Source organism: Moschus berezovskii, chromosome 21 (genome assembly GCF_049115385.1).
Source record: "Moschus berezovskii isolate FMDL1 chromosome 21, NW_MosBer_1.0, whole genome shotgun sequence".
Classification (NCBI taxonomy): Eukaryota; Metazoa; Chordata; class Mammalia; order Artiodactyla; family Moschidae; genus Moschus; species Moschus berezovskii.
Genome location: NC_142480.1, coordinates 64,744,263 through 64,758,972, shown reverse-complemented (window position 1 = coordinate 64,758,972; position 14,710 = coordinate 64,744,263). Strand labels below are relative to the sequence as shown.

The 14,710-nt window shown below is 49.7% G+C and overlaps 1 protein-coding gene across 2 annotated transcripts in view; it reads right to left on the bottom strand.

Moving 5' to 3' along the window:
* ALDH1A3 (aldehyde dehydrogenase 1 family member A3) overlaps window positions 1–14,710 on the bottom strand; it is a 40,270-nt gene that overhangs the window by 10,934 nt on the left and 14,626 nt on the right. The window contains exons 6-10 of one of the 2 annotated variants that reach the window (XM_055417684.2): window positions 13,948–14,076; window positions 12,319–12,432; window positions 10,345–10,447; window positions 7,916–8,100; window positions 446–610 (exon numbers count right to left, since the gene is read on the bottom strand). In XM_055417684.2, coding sequence (XP_055273659.1) covers window positions 446–610; window positions 7,916–8,100; window positions 10,345–10,447; window positions 12,319–12,432; window positions 13,948–14,076 — 696 coding nt within the window. The remainder of the gene's footprint in view (window positions 1–445; window positions 611–7,915; window positions 8,101–10,344; window positions 10,448–12,318; window positions 12,433–13,947; window positions 14,077–14,710) is intronic. The other variant, XM_055417685.2, reaches the window with a different exon arrangement.

The following is a 14,710-nucleotide window of genomic DNA, read 5'->3' as shown; positions in this document are numbered from 1 at the left end:
TCTAAGAGACTTCTAGTCAGGACAGGTCTTTGGGATGAACAGTTGCCATTGAGGTTTGGTCTGGGGAGTGAAGGCGGCTTGGGCCCTGAATCCCTGGCTCATTTTCTGGTAAGAGCACAGGTTGCGATGGCTTTCCACCCCCACTAACCTGAGGACACATCAGAACACAGAAGAGGGACTGTTGCTCCCAGAGAGGATTAGCAAGGTACGGAAGTCGGGGCTAGGACAAGCTCTGCACAGAGCTCAAGGGTCCCTGGCAGGACGACCGCCCAGAGGACTCCAGAGGAGAGGGAAAAGACTGCAGGGCAAGGAAAACACTCCCTTCTCAAAGGCTTCCGGGATCCCATGGCCCTGGAAAGGGCTCTTTTTGAAAGGCCCAGCCCCTTTCCCCGCCCCAAGGGCCCCAGCTCAGCACAGGACATGGTTTTCCTTGCAGCCCCCTGACCTCCTCTTTGGCGATCCGCATGGTGTCCGTAACTTCTGAGAAGACGGTGGGTTTGATGAAGAGCCCCCTGTCTTCCATGGCAGAGCCCCCACATTCCAGCTTGGCTCCCTCCTTCTTTCCGCTCTCGATCAGATCGAGGATTTTGTCGAACTGCTTCTGGTCAATCTGTAAAACAGAGAGAGGTAAGCTTGGCTTCTTTCTGGATGCTGGCTGCCAGCTTATGTGTCCAACAGCCTCCTATGTGGTGGCTGACCTCATTATGTTCTAGCCAAGGCAAAATTCATGGACCAGATGTGCCCTGTATGCAAATGTAGCTCCAATGCCCAGATCTAGGTTCTCTGGGGCAGGGGAGAGATGGGCTGTTCTCATCCTCTCCAGGTATGAGTGTATTCATACATCTGACCCCCTCCATGGGTGCTGTGTGCTTAGTCGCTCAGTCAAGTCCGACTGGACTTGTGACCCCTTGGACTGCAGCCTGCCAGACTCCCTTGTCCATGGAACTTTCCAGGCAAGAATACTGGAGTGGGTTGCCATTTCCTTCTCCAGGGGATTTTCCCATCCCAGGGATTGAACCCACATTTCCTGTGTCTCCTACATTGCAGACGGATTCTCTACCCGCTTAGCCATCAAGGAAGCCATGCTCTTAAGCAAATCCATGGGTGAAACAAAATCTGAACTGGTCATATTCTTGGTTCTAACTCTTGCCTCTTTCTAGGGGTGTCAGATTTAGCAAATAAAACCACAGGATACCCAATTAAATTTGACTTCCTAAATAAACAAGAAACAATTTTTAAAGTATAAGCAAATCCCAAACAATATTTGGGAGATACTTATGCTAAAAATGTATCCACTGTTTATCTGAACTGGGTTGTTACTGCTTAGTTGCTAAGTTGTGTCTGTGACCCCATGGACTGCAGCATGCCAGGCTTCCCTGTCCTTCACCATCTCCCGGAGCTTGCTAAAACTTATGTCCATTGAATTGGTGATGCCATCCAACCATCTCACCCTCTGCTGCCCCCTTGTCTTCCTGCCCTCAATCTATCCCAGCATCAGGGTCTTTTCCAATGAGTCGACTCTTTGCATCAGGTGGCCAAATATTGGAGCTTAAGCTTCAGCATTTGAACTAGTTGCCATGTATTTTGTCTGGCAAAACTGCACACTGCTCCTAGGGCACCACAGATCAGAGTGTAACACTTACTGGAATTCTCCATCCAAAGGGCAGAGAAGTGAGAAATAATGCTGACAACCTTACTTATCACCCATGGACACAAAACGGAGGCTCAAGGGGGTAGAGAGGCTGCTCCTGGTTGGTGGGGAGCCAGCTCATCAGAACAGCTTCACTTTCTGCCACTTTGTTTAAGGAGTCTCCTGGGCTGGAGTGTACCCTAGAAATATCGAGCTTGTGGATGCTATACTCAACCAGCTGGCAAAGGGCACCTCTCTGGGAGACTCAAGGTAGGGAAGTGCTCTCCCCACGCAAAATGGTCCTTCTTCCCAAGTCCATGGGAACCCTGTTCTTACCATGACTCTGTTGTAAATCCCCTTCTCTCTGGCTGGGAGAGACAGAGCTTTGTTAGACAGGTTTGCTGTAGCTGTGACTTTCAGGTAAAAAAGTGGCTCAACTTAAGCAAATCTGAATAAAAAAATAAGCAAACCTAAGGAGGAAAGGAAAGATATACCCATCCAAATGCAGAGTTGTAAAGAATAGCAAGGAGAGACAAGAAAGCCTTCCTAAGTGATCAATGCAAAGAAATAGAGGAAAACAATAGAATGGGAAAGACTAGAGATCTCTATAAGAAAATTAGAAATACCAAGGGAACACTTCATGCAAAGATGGGCACAATAAAGGACAGAAATGGTATGGACCTAACAGAAGCAGAGCATATTAAGAAGAGGTGGCAAGAATACACAGAAGAACTGTACAAAAAAGAGCTTCATGACCCAATAATCATGATGGTGTGATCACTCACCTAGAGCCAGACATCCTGGAGTCCAAAGTCAAGTGGGCCTTAGAAAGCATCACTATGAACAAAGCTAGTGGAGGTGATGGAATTCCAGCTGAGCTACTTCAAATCCTGAAAGATGATGCTGTGAAAGTGCTGCACTCAATACACCAGCAAATTTGGAAAACTCAGCAGTGGCCACAGGACTGGTAAAGGTCAGTTTTCATTCCAATCTCAAAGAATGTTCAAACTACTTCACAATTGCACTCATCTCACATGCTAGAAAAGCAATATTCAAATTCTCCAAGTAAGACTTCCACAGTATGTGAACTGAGAACTTCCAGATTTTAAGCTGGATTTAGAAAAGGCAGAGGAACAAGAGATCAAATTGCCAACATCTGTTGGATCATTGAAAAAGCAAGAGAATAAAAAAAAAATCTACTTCTGCTTTACTGACTAATCTAAAGCCTTTAACTGTGTGGATCACAACAAACTCTGGAAAATTCTTCAAGAGATAGGATACCAGACCACCTTACCTGCCTTCTGAGTAACCTGTATGCAGTTCAAGAAGTCACAGTTAGAACCTGACATGGAACAATGGACTGCTTCCAAATTGGGAAAGGACTACATCATGGCTGTATATTGTCACCCTGTTTATTTAACTTCTATGCAGAGTATATCATGTGAAATGCTGGGCTGGATAAAGCACAAACTGGAATCAAGATTGCCGGGAGAAATATCAATAACCTCAGATATGCCGATGACACCACCGTTATGGCAGAAAGTGAAGAGGAACTAAAGAGCTTCTTGATGAAAGAAGAGAGTGCTTCAAAAAACTAAGATCATGGCATCTGGTCCCATCACTTTATGGCAAATAATAGGAAACAATGGAAACAGCGACAGACTATTTTCTTGGGTTCCAAAATCACTGCAGATGGTGACTACAGCCATGAAAATAAAAGACATTTGCTCCTTAGAAGAAAAGCTATCACAAACCCAGAATACATATTAAAAAACAGAGACACTATTTTACCAACAAAGGTCTTATCTAGTCAAAGCTATGGTTTTTCCAGTAGTCACATATGAATGTGAGAGTTGGACCATAAAGAGAGCTGAGCACCAAAAAATTGATGCTTTTGAACTGTGGTGCTGGAGAAGACTCTTGAGAGTCCCTTGGACTGCAAGGAGATCAAACCAGTCGATCCTAAAGGAAATTGGTCCTGAATATTCATTGGAAGGACTGATGGTGAAGTTGAAACTCCAATACTTTGGCCACCTGATGCGAAGAACTGACTCATTGAAAAAGACCCTGATGTTTGGAAAGACTGAAGGTAGGAGGAGAAGGGGATGATAGAGGATGAGATGGTTGGATGGAATCACTGACTTGATGGACATGAGTTTGACCAAGCTCCGGGAGTTGGTAATGGACAGGGAGGCCTGGCATGCTGCAGTCCATGGGGTCGCAAAGAGTTGGACATGACTGAGCAACTGAACTAAACTGAATGGTGCATTTGGATGACTCTGTCACTGAGGCACAGGCTGGCTTTCTTTGAAAGAGTGGGCACAAATCATGCAAGCCCCTTTACCAGTCATCTCATGAAATGTGGATTCAGTGTTAAAATACCAACATGATCCACACCTCACACTTTGTACTAGGATAGATTCCAAATAGATCAAAGACTTAATCTTGAAAGGTGAAGTCATAAAAAGTTTTCAGATTCTCTCAGGTGGGAGAATGCCTTGGTAAAACAGGAGTGCTGGTGGCCTTTCTATGACTTGAAATGCAGAAGCCAAGAAGAAAAGATTAATAATTTTGAGTGAGTAAAAAAAGAAGGCAAAGCACCATAAGCAAAGCCAAAGAGCAAAACAACAAACTGGAAAAAACTGACAAGTCACATAATAGATAAAGCTAATCTCTTTAGGATGTAAAGATTTCTTATAAGTGACAAAAAGTGATCAGCAGTACAAGTGAAAAATATGCAAAGCACACGCAAGGTGGATAGAAAAGGAAACATAAGTGACCTTTAAATAGAATACTAATGTGTTCCTCTTTACTCATCATAAGAGATACGCTATGCTGTGCGCAGTGCTGTGCTGTCTTAGTTGCTCAGTCGTGTCCGACTCTTTGAGACACTATAAACTGCAGCCCACCAGGCTCCTCTGTCCATGGACTTTCTCCAGGCAAGAATACTGGAGTGGGTTGCCATGCCCTCCTCCACGGGATCTTCCCACCCCAGGGGTCAAACCCAGGTCTCCCACATTGCAGGCGAGTTCTTTACCAGCTGAGCTACCCGGGAAGCCCATAAGAGATATATGTACATTAAAAACAAATGAGATATCATTTTTAACTATCAGATGGTCAAAACTCCATACATATTCTGTTAGCAAGGCTGGAGAAACAGGCAGGCTCATACAAGGTTGTTAGGAGCAAGAGTTGGTTCATCCTTTTGGAAGGTAAATTGGCAATGCTTATAGAAATTACAAATGTGCTCTCACTCAGCAATCCCACTTGGGCAATTTGTCCTGTGGATTTCTTTGCACTTGTGCAGAATGACATACTCTGCGGCACCATACGTGATTGCACACACCCACATACTTATCAGTACATGTTTCTAAAATTCTGTTGGGATTCATACAGCGGAATTCTATGTACTTATAGGTATTATGGTACAGAAGGCTCTTCAAGTTTCTTGTTAGGGGATAAAAACCAAGGTGCAAACAGTATTGTGTACAGGTATCTGGGGTAAAAACAGGGGAAACCAGAATTCATATTACATTCTTGTATACATACTCAATTTTGCTTGTATATACAAAAATTCCAGAGAATTTTCACCTAAGAACTAAGTACGCAGGATACCCATGGAGGGAAGAGTAATCACCATGTCTGTGAATGAATGGAAGGGAGCTTTCTCACTATTGACCTTTATACGTATTTTGGCTTTGACCATGTGTATGTATATGCGTGCTCAGTTGCTCAGTTGTGTCTGGCTCTTTGCGACCCCAAGGACTGTAGCCTGCCAGGCTCCTCTGTCCATGGGATTTTTCAGGCAAGAATACTGGAGTGGGTTGCCATTTCTTCCTCCAGGGGATCTTCCTGATCTAGGGATCAAATCCATGTTTCCTGTGTCTCTTGCATTGGCAGGGAGATTCTTTTCCACTCTGCCACCTGGTAAGCCCCCCATGAGTATGTACTGCCATCTCAAAAAGTAATTCAAATTACAACGGGTCTGGTAATCTGGTAATTTCGCTCTGGGTGAACCAAGTCTTGGGTTAAAAGCCAGGATTGCTCTTTCCTCCTCTTTGGAGACCAAGAGGTTTGTGGGGCTTCAGCAAACTACAGATCTTCAGTGGCTGCTCACCATGTTCTGCCTCCAGGACCATCTATCCTGCACCCAGCACTGGGTCTCCATGGAAACTCTACCAGTCCAGATTTGACTCTCCCTGGTGAGTCTGTGTGACCATGTTGTTTAAATCTAATAATCCTCCATGGATGCCAGCTGCTGCCTCAGTGCAGGAGAAGAGCCTGCTATAAAGTGAGGGCTGTGCCAGGGTACCGCACCAGAGACAGAGAAGCAGGGCCCAAGGGTAGCCAAGGCAGCAAGCAGCTCTGCTGAGAGGAGAAGGTGGAGAGGACCTGGGACCCTGCCCTGCACCAGGTGGCCTGTGCGAGTCCATGCATCTCTTTGCTTGGTTGCCAAATAAACCCGAATAATTTTGGAGCATGCCGGCAGCCTGTAGTGGACCCTGAGCTGGTCAGCTAGTTGTTTTACTGGCATGAGATAGACAGGACTATTTAGACAGCTGTAAATCCTCTCAGAGTAAAATCTTATTAACATAGATGAAAAAGCACTTTGGGAGAAAAAAAAAAAAAACCAACAGCATCCCTAAATAATATGCTGAAGTCAGATGGCTTAAGGGAGTTTTCAAAAGGACTTTCAGCAGCAGCATCAAAAGCACTGATGAAATCAACACCACTCCACTCTCTTGGAAGAGATTTCTATATCCGGCTTCAGAAGTCAAGCCTGAAGCCTTGGAAAGAGACTTACGAATCATGATGGGGTAAAGGGGATTCCTTAGGATGGATCAGCTCACATATTTCCCACGGATTCTGGATTAGCTTTACAATCACAGCAGATTCGATAATGACTTGTGGCCACGTCTGTACGCAGACCTGAAATCTAGATAAGGCCACTGGACTTTGCGTCACTGGCTACTACTGGGTTGGAGGCTGAGGCCTGACAGGAAGCGGAGTGTTGGCCACAAGTAGAGATATTTCTCTCCACCAGGGTCACGTGGCACCAGAGCCACAGCATGTGAGCTGGGCCAAGGCAGAGGTGGGCGCTGTGGCAGACACACACCTTTTCCACATGGTCCTACCCACTCCCTAGCCAAGGCGACCTCCAAGGATGGTCAAGCAAGACCTAATTGATGTGGCTTGAAGTCATATATATACACTTCCACCTAGCTTAGGGAGCCTGCCGTTAAATGCCCTTCCCTTTAAAGAATAAAAACCTATTAGATGCCTTGAAATTTCCTTAATATTCATCAGTAGCTCTGTCTTCCAGATGAGGAAACAGGTTTGGAAGGAGCTTGTGGTTTTCATAAAATTCCAGAGCCAAACTTGTCCTCAGTTCCATGGCTTCCCGTGGAAACACACGGGGCCAACACAGTGGGTGAGTAGCTAGCTCCCAGGACAGACACAAATGGGTGAGTCCTGACATGTGATTTGAAACTTCCTGGCTGGAGCAGGACTTTGGCTACAAGCAAAGTGGGTTGCTGTTGAGCTCCATTTCAATAATTCATGGAATGGTTAGACTGTCATCTTTTAAATATTTATCCGTCTGTTGCCCTGCACAATTAGAAAGTGATACAGGATGTGCCCTCTTACTGAGGTTATTAAACCTCAGGGTTATGATCATTTTCATCCTGTTGTTAGCTTTGCAGACCAGGCCGCCAGAGACATGTTCCTGCTGTTCAGAGATGTATCCCGATCCTCTGGGCCCTTTCCGCTGGGATTCTGATGGTCACCTCGTCCTGTAACTCCCATGGGCTCAGAGACCGCTAGGCCTCTGACTCCAGGTGCCACTTCCACCTGCACTCTGCTGCCTTTCAGCCAGGCTTCTGACTCGCTTCTGCAGAGAGGCCAGCCAAGCAAGCAGCCTCTGCCTGAGGCTCTCTCCTGGGGACACTGCAGCTCAGAGAAGAGGTGCCTCTGGCTGGAGGGTGCAGACACACGGGCTTCTGAACCGAGAATGCCTCCCTTCTGCCAAGGCCCAGAGCTCAGTATTACCTGCCGTGAAGAGTCAAGTGTCTGTGCGTCCACTCTGATTTCATAACCCTACAAGGCCTGACGGGACTGAACTGTCAGTCAGCATTGGAACAACAGCACTCAGTGGGCAGGCAAGTGGGTAAGGGAACCCTTGCTTCAAGAGGGACCCTGGAACCAGGGAGCAGCAGAGCTATGCAAGGCCGGAGGCTTGTTTGCTTAACCCCTCAACATGCACTTGGGATGTGACGCCTCAGTTACCTGGGGCCCCTGTTCAGTCCTGACGTCAAAGGGGTCTCCAACCGGCCGCTTCTTGGCATACTCCACGCTCCGCCTGACAAACTCGTCGTAGACCTGCTCCTCCACAAACACCCTGGAGGCGGCCGTGCAGCACTGGCCTTGGTTGAAGAACACTCCCTGATGGGCGCACTCCACCGCCAAGCTCACTGCAGGGAGGGGCGGTGGGGAGAGGAAGCGATTAAGTCGTTAGGGCCGGACCGGCGACAGCTGCAGCTCTAATTGCCCACACGGGAAAACAGGCCTCGGGATGGCTGCGGTGCAGAAATTAATTTTGCTCAGCGTTTCCCAAAAGCAGAGGATGGCCTTCAGGTCCACGGAGTTCCGGGTTAAACAGGTCCCTGACTGCCGGACGCCTCAGCATCTTCACTGCACTAATGAGCAGAGAGACTGCTCATATTCCCGTCTCCCTTGCCCACGGACCCCTCCCCTTCCTTTTCTGGGGACTAGTGGTCTATAAAATAACCTTTTGTAAGTATTGATGTTGACCAGTTGGTGAGAATTTTTCAAGGGGCCAAAATTTTCCACCTTGAGTGAAAAGAGGGACATTATGAAAGGAATACAACACTGTGTGTGACTTGAAAGGGTTTAAAAAAATGTACTGATTCTGCCCGATAAAGGCTGGATCTGCACTGCAGAGCTATACTGAAATAAAACCAGGCACTCAAACTGAACTAGCAGGGTGCTCAGGGAGAGAGGCCACTGACATTCGCTGAGGGGCTTCTACACCCCACCTGCCTGACCCCAACTCCAGGGCAGCGCCCCTTTGCAGAAAGAAAGAGCCAGGCCCCCCTGGACGTGGGCGGAGGGTCCACATCAGCCAGCATTGCTCTCTGGGCAGCTCTGAGGAAGGCTGCTCTGGGCTTTTAAGAGTCGTTGTTACCCAGCAAGGGCTTCTGTGTCAGTCACTGTGACAGCAGGACAGCGTCAGAAGGTTCTGTCTCTGCCTGCACTCCACCTTCTCTTAGGCAGCTTCAAAGTACCCCTGCTCCAAAACAGCTCATTTACTTCCTGACAGCACCCAGAGGCGGGCAGCTGCAGTGTTGGGGGACGGTGGCACGTTCCTGTTGACACGACGCCTGGGATGCCAGCTATGCCAGGATTTAATTTTGTGAACTGGCACTGCCCAGCCGAGGAATAGGAGATGGGTGTTTATGACCCTTGTCAAGCCAACACTCAGACAGGAGTCCGTGTTTCTGCTGCAGGGTTCCCAGTTGAGAGGAAAGACAGTGAGCTGACGGGCAGAAGGGGCGCCCGGATCTGGAGTCACAGGAGGGTACAACAGGAGTCCTGCTCTCTGAGACTGGAGTTTCAAGCTCCAAATGTGGGTCACAGTGGGGCGGCGCCCAGGACTGCACAGACCATTAGCAACACTGGTCCTACTTCCCGTAGGAAACAGCAAACGAGGCAGAAATGAGCAGTCCATCTTCACACCCAGCTCCCCTTCCTTCGGTGGTGCTTGAGTCCTCACCCAGTCCTCTCTCCCGCCGGGAGCCCACTGTGAGAAGAACTGCTACCAGTGACTTACACCTGGGCCAGAAATGACGCTAGGGTCACTTCTTCTAGGGAAAATGTGCAATTCCAACCTTATCTGAGCATGGAACGGGAGGCTTCAGGCTACTTGAAAGGCATCCAGGCACCAGTGGGCAGGCGGGGAGGTGCTCATCAAGGCAAAGCCGTTCTGGTGTACTTGGGAAATCACACCTTAGGCAGCTGACCCTGTCAGCAGGTCAGCCACGGCCTGACGTGGCCCTTTCTTCCCTCTTCTGGACACGGCATCCCAAAACAATGCTTACTTTAATGTTGCATCGTGAGGCACAAGCTGCTGGACAGGCAGGCTTTCCCCAGGAAGAGGCAGTCAAGGGAAAGACAGCACCCAGGCCAGCAGGATCCTCCTGAGGGCCCCCGCCACGGGCCTCTGATTTGTCAGGATTGAGACAAAGAAGAAAGGAACACCTCAAGTCCTTGAGAGCCGGCAAGCAGCGCAGGAAGCACTGAGCTGGAGGGCAGAGTGATGAATGCCTGTGGGGGTGCCCGTGCCCCCCTTCTGGCCTCCCCCTGCCCCACACAGGGGCTCTGAAGAAGACCCAAAGCTACTTGTCACAGCCCCAGCTCTGCACGGACAGGGAAGCAAAACTCAGCCTCAAAGGGCAGAAACAGGCTGCCCTTGTGGCTACCACATAAAACATGCCCTCCTCCAGGGCGGCTTCCCACCGCCAGTGAAGTTGGCCTTCGGGTCTCCGTCTGCCTGTTATTTACGATGGGATGACCTGAGGCGGATAAACGTCCCCGTGCCGTGTTTTCCTCAACTGGTTCTGACTCAGGCAAGGAACTGAGGAGAAAGCTGTGGACTGAGTGAAGCCTCTGCGATGCCGGGAAGCGGGGAGACTCACGATCGGCATCAGCACACACGATGCAGGGGTTTTTCCCGCCAAGCTCCAGCGTCACCCTCTTTAGGTTGCTGTGGGAGGCCGCCTCCTTAACCAGCTTCCCAACCTTCAGGATAAAAACCAGACAGGAGAAGCCTCAGACAGAGCTGAAGTGGTGGGATGATCTGAGCAGGCTCTGAGCCATGAAGCTGTGCCCTGGGCTCTCACAGCGTGTCCTCCTGGACCTGACTGTGACCTGGCTGGAATCCCAGCTCTGAGCGGCTCCCCACAGGGGTGGACCAGAGCCTCGCAGGCCCAGTGGCTCGCCCACAGTGAGCGGCGGAGCTGACCTCACTGGCCGCCTACCACCAGCAGCAGCCGGTCTTGCCCGAGGGATCGAAGGCGGCTTCTCTGCGCGATCCTTTGGTCTAATCTGAGGGACCTCCAAGGGCTAGAGAAATGGGGAATCTGATCTGCAGGACAGGAAGGTGCCCATCCTCTGGAAACACACCCCAAGACCGAAGGCCCCGGGGGCAGGGAGAGAACGGCTTCTCCGTGAAGTAACCATGGTAACTCTGCAAGCTGTGCCATCCTAGCTCCCGTGTGTGCCCATGACTCCCACACCACTGGAGGGGGGCCTGGCCCAGCAGTGCCTCGCCCTGGGCCACCAGCTCAGGACTGGCAGACTCAGAGACCAGGGTGCAAGGGGGCCTAGGGCCAGACAGCCAGCAGGAGGCAGAGCTGGGCTCCCCAGGGCTGAGGGGAGGGTGCCGGCATGAAGCAGGGCACTCAGAGCTGGTGTGCCTGGACAACCCAGACAGCCCCATGGGCAGCTCCACAATCCCGAGAGAGGGCAGCGGGGGCAGGGACGTGCCCCCTGTCAGGGAGAAGACGGGAGACCTGGGAGCCACTGTGGGGGGCCCTCTCTGCCCCCACCCGTCTGTCCCCATCTTGAGGGTCCTGTCCCCCAGCCACAGAAGAGGCGCTGGGGACCCCCGCTGGACGAAACTAGGAGAGACCGGAATGCTTATTGCCTGGGATATTTTATCCATCTATTTTTTAAGTACAGAAGTGCTCTCTCATTAGAAATAATTTCACATATAGATGCATATAAATTAAAGGGGAAAGATTTTATCTCCCCTCATCTGTTAATGCCCCAGGACTTACCGAGGAGGCCACAGTAAGAATTTCTTGGCAGTCTTTCCAGGCAATTTCTATTTCTCTACACACACCCCTTTACTAATGGTGCACATATATATATATACACACACACACACATACAGTAGTGTTAGTCACTCAGTCGTGTCTGACTCTTTGTGACCCAGTGAACTGTAACCCCACCAGGCTCCTCTGTCTGTGGAATTCTGCAGGCAAGAATACTGGAGTGGGTTGCTGTTTCTTTCTCCAATACATATATATATGTACATATATATGTGCGTGTATATATGTATGTATATGTATATGTGGTATATACTTTCCTGCAGTTTATTATTTGTGTGTGTGCTTCAGCAATAGATCGTGGCCTAGCTTTCCTTATTGTAATGGCTGTAAAACATCTATAGATATAATATAATGGAAAGTATGTCCTCGAATGCTCATGAAAATAGTAGTTGCTAAGCAGTTATTTCAAAATGGACTTTCTGAATCAAAAGTTGACACTTTCAAATGTGTGATCAGTACACAATATTGCCAGTCACCCTAGGCTTAATTTTTTTAACCTTGATTATGTGGTTTATCTTATGGCTATTTCACATTTTTATGTTATCTAACAGTATTTTCTTCTGAGGCTTCTGAATAAATAAATTAGATATTTATTTAGTTCGGAAACTGGACCAGTAACTTTTTTTGTTGTTTTTACTATTGTTATGTACTAAAGTGGGGTCAGATTTAGCACAGGGATGCATCACAATTTAGCCTCTAAAAGAAAAATTCCCAGCGACAGCCGCTGCCCACCGCCACCGCCCCCCGACAACGCAGCCCCGGCCAGTAAGGAGTTACCTCTGTGGACCCAGTGAAGGCTATCTTGTTGATCTGAGGGTGAGAAGAAATTGCTGCTCCCACGGTGGGCCCAAATCCCGGCACGATGTTCACCACGCCTGGAGGGAATCCCACCTGGGAGGAAATCGAGACGGTGTTCAGAGGAGGAGGCTGGGAGAGCCACGGCTGGGCGAGGTCCCTGAGTGGAGTGGCAGCCTCATCTGGAAGCTTGGGTCTGGGTCCAACAACCTCTCCACAACCAGACCCAGCCAGCCAGTGAGGGGGTGGGATGGGGTGAGGCCTATACCCCTCTTCCAGGTGGCCTGCCTACCCCAAAGGGCTTCTGAACAAAACGGCAGTGGCCCTCTGTAGCAGAGCACCATTCTATGTGTCTGTGTGTGTGTGTGTGTGTGTGTGTGTGTGTAAGTCGGTATGGGTCTCTCTCTGTGTGTCTGTGTCTGTCTGTGTGTTGAGGGAGCAGGAACACTTTGGTCACAGCTCCCAGGCTCAGGGGCATCTGTAAAATACATTTCCTGGGCTTCATCTTATGTTTTTAAAATCTGTCCCATTAATGTTCCAAATGGCAATATGGTCTCACTCCCTCAGAGTCCCTGACTGTTGAACCTAAGTCACTCTGAGAGCTAGCACATCCTGAAGGTGGGGAGCAACGTTTCGTTCATGTGGTGCCCTGCACATGCTAGGTGCTTTTTATTAACCAAGAGCAGCGCAAATGAGATGGAAGGTGGGGGGAATGCTCTTCCATTGGGGGATGCCATTCTCTTTGTTATTAATAAAACACGTTAATTCAGAAATGCAAGATTTTAGGACATGGCACTTGAGTCTTTAGTTTTCCTAAACACTTTTTTAAACAACTGTGACTTTAGGATCTGTAAGTCTAATTATATGATGTCATCAGGTCCCACATCACCGGTCAGAGGAGAGTGGAAAACCGATCAGTTGCTGGCTCTGCAGCCTTACATCTAAACAGTAAATGTTTCACTTCCTGGTCGTATTGGCCTGAGACGAAATGAATGGACCTTTCCTCCCATCTCTCTTTTCTTCCTATTTCTCTCTAAAAAACCTTTGCAACATACACTTTGGGGACAGAACGACTGAAATACATTGCCAGGTGTGTCCGGAAGGAGGTGGCCCTTTGGGCAGCTCATTTCCCCAAGTGGTGGCTGCCAGGGAGAGGACAGGCACCCAGGAGCCAACGCTGGGGAGGAGGCTGTGCCTCGCAGCAGCAGCCCCTCTGGGGGGGCTGGTGGGGTCACAGCTCCACGAGAAGGACGGACACCACGCAGACAGGGTCTGGAGAAGTCACCTCTCAAGCGACCCCCTTGTAAATTCTCTAGACAAAACATTTGGTCCGAGACCACAGGTTTGAGCTCGTCATCAGGATGAAACATTCTCATTAGGATCAGGGGGAGGAATGGAGTCCCTTCTAGTTCAGCGGCCACAAGCAGCAGCGGGGAGGAGCGGCTGCCAAGTGAAACCAGGAGGCATTCCCGTCCCACTCAGCCGGGAGCCGGCGGGCGCTGGCACGCACGGCCCGGCTCTGCAGGGCAGGCTCGTCTCTGGCAGCGGCCTGGCTCCTGGGAGTGGGAATGTTCCTGATAACACAGAGCATTTTCTCCTGGGACGTCTCACCTCTTTGATCAGAGAGCCCAGGTAGAGGGCGGTGAGGGGGGTCTGCTCCGCCGGCTTCAAGACCACGGTGTTCCCGCAGCAGAGAGCGGGAGCCAGCTTCCACACCAGCATCAGCAGAGGGAAGTTCCACTGCAGCAGAACACAGAGGGGTTGGGGGCCCCAGGGCTGCCCACGACCCTGTTCCCAAGCCCAGGGATGCCTGCGTGGGGTACTTGCTTTGCCTGGTTTAGATGTGGGGTATAGGAGATCACACAGGAGTATGCAATGATCAGGGGCTTCCCTGGTGGCTCAGGGATAAAGAACCTGCCTGCAGTATGAGAGCCCCGGGTTTGATCCCTGGGTCAGGGAGATCCCCCAGAGAAGGGAATGGCTACCCACTCAAGTTTTCTAGCCTAGAGAATGCCATGGGCAGAGGAGCCTAGTGGGGTCCTCATACAGTTCATGGCGTCGCACAGATCAGACATGAATGAAGCAACTAAGCAGGAGCAACAGCAGCATGCAATGATCAGAACTGCATTCCTGCCCAGCGTCTCATGAACTGCATCCTAGGAGATGCTAATAGGTGGTCACTGCAAAGAGGATTCTGCTCTAGGTGTGTTACCATCTCCTCCTGCAGGTTAACAATGCCAGCAGCACATTAGTGTCTGGGAAAAGCCCCAAAGGAATGAGGCCAGCCTCTCCTCAACTCAGATGCCACCCTATCTCTTCCTACAGAGCACAGAGCGCGCCCCGCCCGACGGGTGTTTGGTGACACTCATCTTGG